Raw genomic sequence first — 12,465 nt, forward strand, 5'->3', positions numbered from 1 at the left:
CTTCCCTGTCCCAGGCCTGCTGGGTGGAGGTCAGGCTCCCCGGTGGCCATCAGGACACTGCAGTGGGGACTAGGCGTGGGGGCCTCCATCATGAACTGTGAGATTGGCTCACTGTGGGAAAAGGAGGGCTGGCAGGCCTGGGGGGAGTGTCTGTGTTCCATGGGGTGGTGCCCAGCTCGGGGGCAGCTGAGGGAGGGCAGTATAAAGGGCCCCACCATCCTATGAAGTGGTCAAGGGCCCCAGATCACAACCCCACGGTCAGCGCTAGACACATCTTCTTGGGACCATGGCAGCCGAGCTCTCTGAGAAAGACTTTGTCCCTCGAACTCCCTGCCAGCTGCTTAGGGATGCTTAATTGCTTTAGTGCCCACTCCTGACCTTTGACCCAGACTCTGCCCGACTAGAGGTCAATTATGTGCCTACGGCATGAGGGAGGGGCAAGGTCATACAAAGGGGCCGTTTGGGGGACCAGAGCTTTTAAGCTAGAAGCTCTGAGAGTGGAGACTTACCATTGGAGTCCTCCGTCCCTTTTGGGATATTTGGGTTTTCTGTTGGGAAGAACAGAAAGAGAACTAGAGCGTGGATGGCATTGGAACTTGGCGAAGGAAGCCCCTCATCCAGCACCCGCTGTGTGGTGTCATGTGCTCCCTCTCAGGGCAGCCACACGGCCTCTGGGGGCTGGGCGGTATCAGCCCCATTCTACAGATGGAAAAACTGAGGGAGGGGAAACAGTTTGCCCAGCGTTGCCCAGCTGCTAAGTGGTGGGTCTGGGATTTGAACCCAGGGTTCTCTAGCTCCAAAGCTGTTATGGTTTTAACCACTGAACTGTAGTGCTTCCCTGTGGGGCACCCTCTCAGGGCAAATTTATGGGACTTGGGCCCCTACTGCTCCCTCCTCCTTGGGAAAGCTCCAACCGGGGGCCTCCCCGGGTAGCCCTCCCGATCCTCTAGTTGAGCACAGCGTACCAAACACGATGAGCCGGGTGTGTGTGTCGGTGGAGCCCAGAGGGTTCTGGGCCGTGCAGCGGTACATGGAGCCATTGAGCTCAGCGGGAACCCGCTCCAGCACCAGCTCCTTCCCGTCAAACTCAGCGCTGCCATCCAGGAGGCGGCTCCCGACCCGCGTCCACGTGAACATGGGCTCTGGGAAGACTTCGTTCTGTTGGCCAGAGCAGGAGAGAGTCGGGTCACAGGAGGAACCATTCTGCCAGAGCAGGAAGGGGCCAGAGGCATGGCCTGGCCAGAGTGGGTATTAACACATTTTCATCGGATGGGTTGGGACTGGCTGCCCAGACCCCAGGAAGGAAAGGACTCTAGGGCTGGAAGGAATGCCAAGATCCATGTGCCATGTCTGCTCTAAGTTGTAGGTGGGCGAGCAAATCCATGCGTGCACCCCATGCCATTCCTCGTGGAAGCCAATTCTGCCGTTACACAGATTAGGAGACTGAGACCAGCTGGCCGTGCTGGAGGTCGAGGGGAGGGTCTCAGAGCATGCTGCCAGGGATGCTCGTGTCCCGTTGGTGCCTGATGACCTCCCGCCACCCTTGCAGATGCTCAGAGAGAGGCTGACCTGAAATCCATGGACCAGAATCCTCACTGTGTCCCCGACCCGGGCTCTGCTGGGCGTCATCATGATTTGGGGTCCTTTGGGGGCAACTACAGGGAGAGGAAGGCCAGGTCAGAGAGGTGTGTGTGTGTGCGGGGAGAGGAGACTAAGCAAAGAAAAGAGGTGCTGGCGGAACGGAAAAGAAGGTCCCCATCCAGATCATTCATTCATGCCTGCATTCATTCATGCACGTTTCCCGAGCCCCGGCTGGGACCCGGGGGTTTAATGGTGTACAGAGCACACTCCCTGTCCTTGTGGGGTTCACTCTCAGTGGGGTCAAAAGACAAGCACAAACCGGTGTAACAAGGGGTCAGATCGGAGAAGCCCAGGGCACAGTGGAGTCAGGGACACCCAAGGGAGGTGCCACCTGGGAGACGACTCAGCTGCTATAACAGGGAGAAACCTGCTCCAGCGCCCAGCACTGCTCAAAACACCCACACTCCTACCTACGCTAAACCCTTGTGAGGTGCGCTCCTGCCATTATCATCCCCGTTGTATAGCTGAGTTAACTGAGGCTCAGAGAGGGGAAGTAACTTGCCAAAGTTCACACAGTGAAGAAGAACTGGGATGAAATTTCTGGTCTCATTACCCTTGCTCCAGAGAGCCTTCTACCAGGTTAATATGCCCCGTGGGGTTTTCCTGGAATCTCTGGGTTGGAGGTGAGTGGAAGGTGGCAAAATGGGGGGAACCATCTCCCTCGTTGGGCCTGGCTTGTGCCCTTCCGGCCCCTCTTCCTCACCTGCTTGTGTCACTTCTTTCAAGCCCCTTAACTTCTCTGAACTTGGGAGACAAGATGCCCAAGGGTGCTGCCCTCCTATGAACCAGAGCATATCGGGGATGGAAGAGCAACTGGGATCACTGAGTCCAATCTCTCAGGTTTCAGATTGGGAAACAGGCCCAGGGGTAACGAAGAGGCTTATCCAAGGTCACCCACAGAGCCAGTTTCTCTTGTCCCATGACTTTTGCGCCAGGCTTCTTTCTGCCAGATCCATTCATCACTCATTCATTCATTTAACAAGTAATCATTGAGCCAACTGTGTGGCAGGCTTTGGGGCAGGGCTGGGGACGCAGTGGTGATGGAGACACGTGCCTGCCGACACAGAGCTTACACTTTAGTTGGGGAGACATTTGACACACAAATAAGTACGTGAATAAGAATCTACTGGAGAGCCATGGCATTGTGTGGAGAATTGGACAAGTGGGGAGTGATGGTCTGAGTGTCTCTTCCAACGAGCTGACATTTCAGCTGAGATGAAGCTCCTGAAAAGGGTTCCAGGTGGAGGGAACAGCCAGGACATGGCGCTGAGGTGGAAGGTCAGGGGTGATGGGGGTGGGCACTGGGCCAGACCCCCACAGCTTCCTGGGCAGGGGGAAGCGATAGGGTTTTGATCAGAGTGCCATGCTCTGTGCCACTCTCCTTGGACATCTTCCAGGGGTGGCAGCAGGAGAAAAGCTTTGTCCCCAGGCCCTGGGGCTGGCCTGGGTTCTCCTCATCTGCCCCACCTGCTACCCGAGCCTCTCCTTCCCACTCAGAGCTGTCAGAGCAGCTGGCAGATGTGGGTGATTTCCTAGGCACTGCCAACCAATTTCATTCATGAAACCAAAGGACTATTAATTAAACCACGAGCAAGACACCTGAAGGGCCGTGTGGGGCGGAGGGAGGCATCAGCAGGGAAAGCCAGGCCTGTGAGAGGGGAGGGAATGGCGGGAAGGTGCAGGTAGCTTCTGCTGCTGCATCCACCCACGTAAGAAAGGTGTCTAGTCTGTGTGCCCCTGGACCAGTCACTTCCCCTGGCTTTCCCCAAACACAGGGTGGGAACAGCCAAGGCAACCCTTGCCCACCCAGCACACTGGGCTGTTAGGAATATCGGGAGATGGTGGGTTTAAGGGCTAACATTTGTCCAGAGCATCCTAAGTGCCTTGCGCTCTGTGACGTGCTTTAGGCACGACCTCATTTACACTTCCAACCTCTCGAGATTGTCCCCATAAGGCAATGACGGCTTGGGGAAGTCAAGTAACTTTCTCGTCTTTTTAATGAACGTTCAAGTGCTGTCAAGGTCCCTTTGCAGGTGAGAAGCGCTGCATAGGCTGGTCTGGCCCTGCGTCATTCTGTCTCCTCTTCTCGTCCTGCTGGGATGGCACTGTCCTGCTGCAGCCAGCAGGGGGCGTGGAAGGGCATCCCTGTCCCGGAGAAGCGTGAGCAGGAGAACCAGGGCGGACAACTTCCTCTCCTGGGTCAGATTCCTAACTGCCTCGGTTCCTAAAGACCCCGCCCACCCCCTTCGGGCCGCGCCTGGGCCTCCTGGCCCCAAGGGGAGGGAACTCACATTTATCAGGTGCCTGACATGTGCTAGACCTCATTCTAGGACCGTCTCACCCATCTTGGTGCTTATGAGGCAGGTTGCCATGAAACCCATTTTGCAGGCCCTAAAACTGGCTCCCAGGAGGGCATTGGCTTGCCCGAGGTCACACAGCAAGGAAGTGGCAGGGGCGGGACCTGAAGCTGCACAGGTCTTTAGAGCGAAGCTTGGAACCCAGGGGTGGAGGAGGGGGAAAGCTGGATGCCTTCTTCCACGTGGGCAGCCAGACCCCTCCCCTGCTGCCCTGAGCTGCCAGGTCCAGAGGCTCCTGTGTGGAGCTGACCCCGAGAGGCAGAGGGTGGGTAGGCAAGGGGTCTGCTTTGCCCTCACTCTTCCAAGCTCGATCCTGGCAGCTGCCGACTGGCAAGAGCCTTGGTGGCAGGTGGCCCCTCTGACTCCTGCCCTCACTGCTGCATCAAGATGCTTCTGGAAGCCGGGCCAGCTGCTGTCACCCGCACGCTTCCACCACACGCTGACACCCACTAGCAGCTCACGGTGGTCAAGTCCTGGCCCCTCTCTCCTGCCCCTAGAACACATCACTGAAGGTACCTGAAGAAGGTTCTCAGCCCCTGGGACTTCCCTCCTCTCAACCCCTGGACATATGGAAAGAGTGGGAGTCAGGAGACCCAGGATTGAGGCCTGTCTTCTACTCTCCAGTTACGTGACTTGGATGAGTCAATTCAACTTGTTGGGCCTCAATTTTCTCACCTGTAAGTGGGGAGAATAGACTGCTATCCTACTATTTGAGGAGTTGCTCTGAAAACGACAATGGGGGAGAGATATGAGATGGAAATGTGAGATGTGAAGTGGTGTGCATCTGTCCAGGGGCGTACAAAAAACCCTGGTTATATAACTGCTCTCTTTACTCTCCTTAGCATTTTGCTGCAAGGAGAGCCTTGTGAAATCTCACGGAAAGCTCCTCTAGGCGCCCCACCACAGGAATTCTAGGTGTTCACTAAGACAACCACTCACCCACTCATCCACCCACTTATTCATCCATTCACGCATCCATGTGTCCATTCGCTCATCCAGCCAAGCACTCATTCTATCCATCCATCCATCACTCTATCATATTATTCATCCCTCCATCCAAGCATTTGTTCTATCCATCCATCCATCACTCTATCAATCATATTATTCATCCCTCCACCATAACATCCATCCATCCATTTTCCATCCATATACCTACCCGTAAACCTACTAATCCACTCACACACCCATCCACTCATCTACTCGAACCATCTAGTTCTTTATGCCTATACAATAATGAGTAACAACAGTAGCTTATATTTACTGAGTACTTCCTCTGTCACTAAGCTAAGCACTTCGTATGCACGCCTTGTTTAATCTTCACAACAACCCAGAAAAGTGTTAAGTAATTGATTATTAGGGAAGTGTTTATTAAGTCATATGTTACAGACTGTGCTGAGCCCTGTACCGTGTGAACAAGGCAGGTAAAGACCCTGCCCACGTGTAACTTAAATTCTAGCGGAAGATCCAGGCAATAAGAAAGTATGTCATATACTTGCACGTGGAGATAAACGCAATGCCAGAAAGCAAAGCAAAGTAAGGGATTGATGGGGCCAGGAGGAGGAGGCTGAAATAGGGTGTTCAGGGAAGGAGCCTCTGAGTAGAAGATTTGAGCAGAGATCTGATGAAGGAGGGAGTGAGGATACCTGGGGTCGGATTAATCTAGGCGGAAAGGAAGGACAGTGCCAAGTCACAGAGGTGCGTCTGAGCTGGGCATATTCAAGGAAGAGTAAGGAGAACCCTGTGGCTGGAGCAGATGTAACAGAGACGAGCGTGAAAGGTGAGCGCCGTGGGAATGTAATTTTAGATGTGATGGCGGCCCAGAGGATTATTTTGTTTTGTTCTGACTTTCATATATTTTTAAATTGTGAGGAGACTCACATAAGGGAAATGCACTGTTCTTAAGAACACAATTTGACAAATCTTCATAAATGTGAACATCTGTGTCACCACTATCCCAGCCAAATTCGAGAACATTCCCATCCCTCCAAAGGTCCCCTGATGCCTCCTTCCAGTCAGTTTCCACCCTCCACAGGTAAACACTGTTCCACTTTCTATCCTCAGAGGTGTGCTCCATGTTCTAGGAGTTCACATAAATGGAATCGTGCAGTTCGTACTCTTCTGCCTGACTGCTCTCAGCACAGTGTCTCTGAGCTTCGTCCATGTTGTTGGTGTATTAGGCGTTCATTCAACTGTGCTGGTGAGAAGTGGTTCATTATGTGAATATATCCCAGCTTTGTTCATCCATTTTCCTAGTTACGGACATTTGGGTTTTTTACAGGTGTTTTTGTTCTTGTTATGTGTAAAGATGCTGTGAGCATTCAGGTCTTTGTGGACGAATGTTTTCATTTCTCTTGGGTAGATACTTAGGAGTGAAATTGCTGGGTCATAGAGTAGGGAGGGGTATTTTTATCTTTGTAAGAAACTACTACTTTTCCAGAGCAGTAGCACTCTTTCATACTCCCAGCCCTGTATGGGGGTTCTTATTGTTCTACGACCTTGCCAACATTTGGTGGTGTCCGTCTTTCCCATGTTAGGCATTTTAGTGGTTGCGAAACGGTATCTCACTGAGGTTTGAGTCTTCATTTCCCCAAGGATGTATATCCTTTATATGCTGATTGGCCACTTGTATATCCTCTCTTTAAAATCTGAGTTATCATGATTGATCTGCAGTAGTTCCTTATATATTTTGGATACAAATCCCTCATCATATATCTGTACTGAGAGTATTTTCTCTCAGTTTGTAGTTTGCTTTTCCGTTTCGCCACATTTCACTTTCTTAAAGGTATCTTCTTAGGAGCAGAAGATTTGGATTTTGATTAAGTCCAATTCACCAATTTTCAAATTTGCATTTAGTGCTTTTCGTGACTCTTTAAGAAATCCTTGCCTACCTCGATGTCACAAAGATACATTCCTGTGCTTTGCTCTAGAAGTTTTATGATGCTGGGTTTTACATTGAGGTCTGTGATTCATCTCAGGTTAATTCTTGTGTGTGTGTGTGTGTGTGTGTGTGTGTGTGTGTGGTAGAGGTCAGGTTCATTTCCTCCTTAAGTGTATCCAGTAGTTCCGGGGCCATGTATTAAGAAGCATTCTCTTTTCCCATCGAACAGCCTAGGGACCTTTATCAAAAATCAACTGACTATATGTGGGTCTAGGGCTCTTTTTTTGATCTATCAATCTGTCTACCATTGGAGGGTTTTGGGTGGGTGTGTATGTGGATTTATATTTTAGATCAATCAGAGTGGAGAACAGAAATGCACATAAGTGGAAGCAGAAAGGCCAGTTTTGGGGCTACTGTAACAATCCAGTGTGAACTGCTGGTGTTCAGATTGGGTGGTCGGAGAGGAAACCATGAGACAGGGTAGATGTGGGATATATTCTGAGGTTGAGCTGCCAGGGCTTAAGGATGGCTTGGCTGTTGGGTAGGAGAAAAGAGGGGGAAAGTGGGTGACTCCAAGGGTTCTGGCTTGATCAATGGGAAGAATGTAGTTGCTATCTACTGAGATGGGCTCTAGGACCACCAGGCATCTGTCTTCTTAGGGGCAGTGACATCTGAGCTGGGAAGGGCATCCCTGGCAGCGGGAACAGAAGAAGCAAAGGGTCATCACAGGGAGGCATGCCCCAACCCTTGTTGGCCTAACTTTTAAAGTCCTGACCAGATGACTGGATTCTGTGCTCCGGGGTCATCTCATGCAGCCCTCTGTCTCACCCCCATGGCCAGAGTACAGGGTGCCTTGACTGTGTGAAGGGCAAGCACTCACTCAGGACCCCTCTGGTTCACACCACTCTCCACCGGCTACACCCACTGGCTCCATGGGTCCTCACCACAGCCCCACCGGATGGGCAGTAGAGCTCAGCGGTTAGGAGCATGGGCTCTGGGGTCAGACCTGGCTGGGTGACCTGAGGAGAGTTGCTCTAAGCTTGGGTTCCCTTACTTATAAAATGGGGATAATGATGGCATCTCTCCGCTGCCTGATAGGGTCACTGCAAGGAGATCTTGGAGAAAAGCATCTTGCATAGAGCCTGGCTGCCAGCACATGCTCCAAACATTTATGAGGTTACTATTACTCCCCCACTCAACAGGTCAGAGAACAAGGCTCAGGGACCTAAGAGGCTTGAGACCTCACCAACTGACAGCAGCTGGGGTAAGACGGGACGCCAGCCTGGGGGTCTCTTCACTCACCCACCCGATTTGGCCCCTTCGCCTGGGTGGCGCTGCTGTGTCCCCCGTGGGCACACACATATCTGTCATGCCCACTGCCTGTGAGTGGGCCTTTCTCTTGCTCTGATGATGGAGGTTGGGGGTGCACACCAAGGTGGCTCCGGTCAAGGGAACCATCTGGAATCTGGGACGGGGCAGGCAAGTGCTTTACTATGGCTTGGGGTAGGGGGTGGGAAGGGGGTGGAACAAGCCAGTGGCAGCACCCCGTCCATCACTGGGAGATGTGAACTGCAAGCTCACCTTTCCAGCTGCTCGGAAGTCCTTGTCTGGTCTCGTCTTTCTCATTCTCTGTGGGGGTGGGACAGGGAGCCCTCCCACGGGAAGTCGAGCCTGGGGCAAGAGAGGCTGGGGGCGGCTTTCATGGGCAAGGCATCCCGTTGAAGGGTCGAGGCTGCTCTGCCTCCCAGCCTGGAAGCAGACTGTATCTTGGGGACAGGGAGGTTCAAATGCAAGAAGGAACTCTGGGAAGGATGGAGGGTCCAGAGAAACTGGGGCGGGAGTTCTGGCAAGGTGGGAAGGCTGAGAGAGGGATCTGGGCAGGCTCTGCGTGGGGATAATCCCAGCGCCTGGCACAGGGCCTGGCTGTAAGGGGTGCTTGTGAAGTTTCTATGGCATGATGAGCAAATGGTACTCAGGGGGCAGGCACCATGACAACAGATGCCCTGAAGCAGCACAGTGAGTGGAGGCTAAGGGCAAGACACTGGGGCCACACTGCCTGCCTTTGAACCCTCCCCCACTTACCTTGGGCAACTTACTTAACCTCCCTGCGCCTCAGCTGCCTTGTCTGTGATATGGGATACTAATAACGCTGACCTCACTGAGTGACCATGAGGATTACCAGTTGGGTAACTGGGTTACTAATTGAGTTCATATGGGAAAAGCAATGGTCCATGGTATATAGTAGGTGTTCAGTAAATGTTAGCCCTTATTATTATTTTCTGTGTGGGCAAGTGGCCTGTGGGAACCAAAGGGCCATTTTAATCAGACTTCAGACAACTAACCCCATAGCCAGCAAGGGTGCCCAGTCCTGGGGCTGGTAAGTTCAGTGGTTGGCATAGGGGAATTGGAGAAGGCACCAACAGACCTGGCTGGAAATCCCAACTCTGCTACTTATAAGTTGGCGGCTCAGAGAAAGGGACCCCACCAAACTGAGCCTCAGTTTTGCTCACCTGTAAAATGGGACTGCACGGTAATCTGACTGTGAGGAGTGAATGAGAGAATCTTTGCATATGTTCCTGGCACAGAGTACGTGTTATACGTACATGAAATCCTTTTCTTGGTGTTTGGTGCAGAGTTGGTGCTGGGTTTTCTGGTGGACTCGCTAAAAACAGAGACGGCCTTTGGACCCCCAGGCACAGGCTGGGGTCTCAACCCTCGTCAGTCATTGCTATCTGTCTTCAGTCATGAGGGGCCTCGGTTAGGGGCTGTAGATGTTTCCATGCAGCTCTTCACCACTGCAGGAGATGCAGGGGACAAGCCCTGGCATCCTGGGCTGTGGTTTCAGCTGCTGGGTACCGAAAACCAAGGTCCAGAGGGTTGTGGGCAAAGAGGGCCAGTACTGGGTCAGTGTGCCCAGCCCCCTGCCCCACCCCACCCCAGTCAATACAAATCCTGGCTCTGAGAGCCTCATATCTCTAGTAGAGAAGGTTCCACATGTCCCGTCTCCCTGCCTTTACTCAGCTGGGAGGAGATGTACAAGGGGAAACAAGGATCTGCTCTGGGGACATACAGAGTTGGTGCTCTGTGGGAAGAGGAAGCAGGCCCCAGGTGGGGATTGGATTCTCAGGCTGAGCTATCCCTGGGTATCCAGTTTCCTGGTTGCGCCCACGTTCCACATCCCTGCAGATGACAGGGTTTCCATTGTACTTAAAAGTGTAAGCGAGAGCGGTATCCTCCCGCGTCCTATACGTTCCCTACCCCAAGCTGGCAAAACTACCTTCAGTATTCCTGACCCTAATCCGACAAGCTTCCGACCCGCCACACTCGTGATCTTTACCGAGTAACTGTCCCTGCACTCATGGGTCTCTTATTTCAATCGAGAAAACCCCTTCGTCACCTCCTATGTTCCCATCCTTCCCTGGACGTTTCCTGACCTGACTCGGCAACTCTCCCTTATGAGTCCCAACTCCTGTGTCTTCTTCACTCACCCAGCAAACTTCCCTGGGAGTGTCCTGTTCCATCTTCAATCTTGAAAACCTCCCATGTTTCTAACACTGATCTAGCAAAACTACCGTGACTTCCATATCTTTGATCCTGCTGGACCAAACTCCCCAGACCTCCCTGTAATTTCCTATGTCCTCCAACACAGCTCAGCAAACCTCCCAAATAGCCTGACTCTGACCTCCGTGCCTAACCCCGACCCCGGCTCGCTCCAACTTCCCTTCTCCGTGGTGGCCGGCAGCCCACCCTATTCCAAGGCTCCCCACCGCCCATCTCTGCAGGGGCCCTGCAGAGTGGCTTCCATCGAGCCTCACCCAGCGTGACCTCTGCCTGCATGGGCATCGACAGTGCCGGGTGCGTGACCTCACAGCTGAAGAGGGCTTCGTTGTCGATCTGCGGGTTGAGCGTCCAGGTGAGCAGGGCGCGCACCTCCACGGTGCCATCACTGCCCGGCGTATGGCTGTGGCTCAGGAAGTAGACAGGCTCAGAGCTATGGACCCAGCGGGGGAACTCGCGGCTCACCACCGTCTCGGGGATGTTCTCGGTGGTTGGCTGGAGGGGGATGCTGGGATCCAGGGTCAGGCTGCGGGAGGGGCGCTCTGTGTAGGAATGCCCGCCCCGGCTGTCAGCGTCCAGCAGGGACAGTGACCTCTGCATCTTGGTGTCGTCCAGGTCACGGTGCAGCAGGCTGCGGAAGGGCCTGCTGTCCTGGAGGGGGCCAGAGCTAGCAGCCGGCGGCTCTGACAGGGGCACTGCGTCGATGGGTTCCCCATCTCGTTTGAAATAAACCTGAAATTGCAAGGAGGGTGTGGGAAAAGATTTTGCCCCAATGACATGGACCTCCCAGCGGGCTCTCGGAGGAACTGGCCACAGGAGTCCAATCCTTCAGGAGCCTCCTCCTCCTAGTAGCCTTCTGGATGGACCGCTCTCTCCCTCCAGCACCCCAAGCGCTCTGAGTCAGCTCGGTTCAATGGGGACACGCAGGCTCTGGTGGCAGAGGCTGAGCCGGTGAGCCTCTTTGAGCCTCAGTTTCCTTACTGAGAACACCTACTTCATGAAGGGAATAAGAACACTTACTTCATGAGGCTGTTGGACGCTTAGAAACAGTGCGTGGAAAAAGCACCCTGGACACGGCCCTGGCAGCCCCCCTGGGCTCCAAGGGTGTGGGCCGTGCCCACCTGGGGAGAGCAGGTGGGTGAGAGCGAAGGTGGAAGAGCGCCAGAGATTAAGTGAGATGTCAGAAGGAGAAGGAAAGGATCTGTGTGTGTGTGCGCACATCCTGGAGGTTTTGGAGAGGAAGACAGGAAACAGGTGTGCGTGTGGGAAGGCGCTCGGTGCGGAATGAGGCAATAGGCCGCATATTCTCACTTCCTCCGCCAACAGAGAATTGGAGTTTTGAGAGGCGGCATTTCATTTAATTTGCTGTCTTTTTATTTTGGTACATATGCCAGGGGCCTGTGGGGATTGGGTGTATTTTTTTTTAAATAAATCGATGGGAGACAGGGTGAGAGGAGGACAGGAAGCAGCTCTGGGGACGCTGGTGCCAGTGGGGAAAGGGAGCCGGAGGACGCGGGGGAGGACCAGGTGGGGGGGGCGAATGAAACGTGGGGTGCTCAGAGTCTGTCAGAGTTTACAGCTCCAACGAAGAATCTCTTATGCACATAATAGCCTGCTTTGGGGTTTTTCTTTCTTTCTTTCTTTCTTTTTGAAAAGTGCTTCAAAAGCAGGTTTGTAATTTATGTCAAAGAATTCTTTCAAGTTTTGATATCCCAGGCAAACGTAAGGTGCCCGGCATGTGGGGAGATGAGGACCTTTCAGGCGCATATATATATATATATTTTTTTTTTCATATATATATTTGAATATTGTACTGCTGTGTCTTAAATGGCAGGAGATGGCCAGCTCGGGGAGGAGGGGGTCTTCCTGCAGCCCCGGGGCGGTGAGGAGACTTCCTCTGTGCCCTGCAGAAAAGGAGTCTCTCTTTGGGGAAGAAGACGAGCTTGTCTCATTTTCGAGAGGGCAGGTGTCTTTACGGGCTCCAAAGGGAAATCTCGGGACCACGCTCTTCCCTCGCCAGTTGCTGGCTCT

At 53.1% G+C, this 12,465-nt stretch overlaps 1 protein-coding gene across 1 annotated transcript in view; it reads right to left on the reverse strand.

Moving 5' to 3' along the window:
• IGSF21 (immunoglobin superfamily member 21) overlaps positions 1 to 12,465 on the reverse strand; it is a 137,875-nt gene that overhangs the window by 261 nt on the left and 125,149 nt on the right. The window contains exons 6-9 of the mRNA XM_024749982.1: positions 10,692 to 11,166; positions 1,570 to 1,655; positions 966 to 1,158; positions 510 to 548 (exon numbers count right to left, since the gene is read on the reverse strand). Coding sequence (XP_024605750.1) covers positions 510 to 548; positions 966 to 1,158; positions 1,570 to 1,655; positions 10,692 to 11,166 — 793 coding nt within the window. The remainder of the gene's footprint in view (positions 1 to 509; positions 549 to 965; positions 1,159 to 1,569; positions 1,656 to 10,691; positions 11,167 to 12,465) is intronic.

This window comes from Neophocaena asiaeorientalis, unplaced genomic scaffold (assembly GCF_003031525.2).
Source record: "Neophocaena asiaeorientalis asiaeorientalis breed wild unplaced genomic scaffold, Neophocaena_asiaeorientalis_V1.1 scaffold275, whole genome shotgun sequence".
NCBI lineage: Eukaryota > Metazoa > Chordata > Mammalia > Artiodactyla > Phocoenidae > Neophocaena > Neophocaena asiaeorientalis.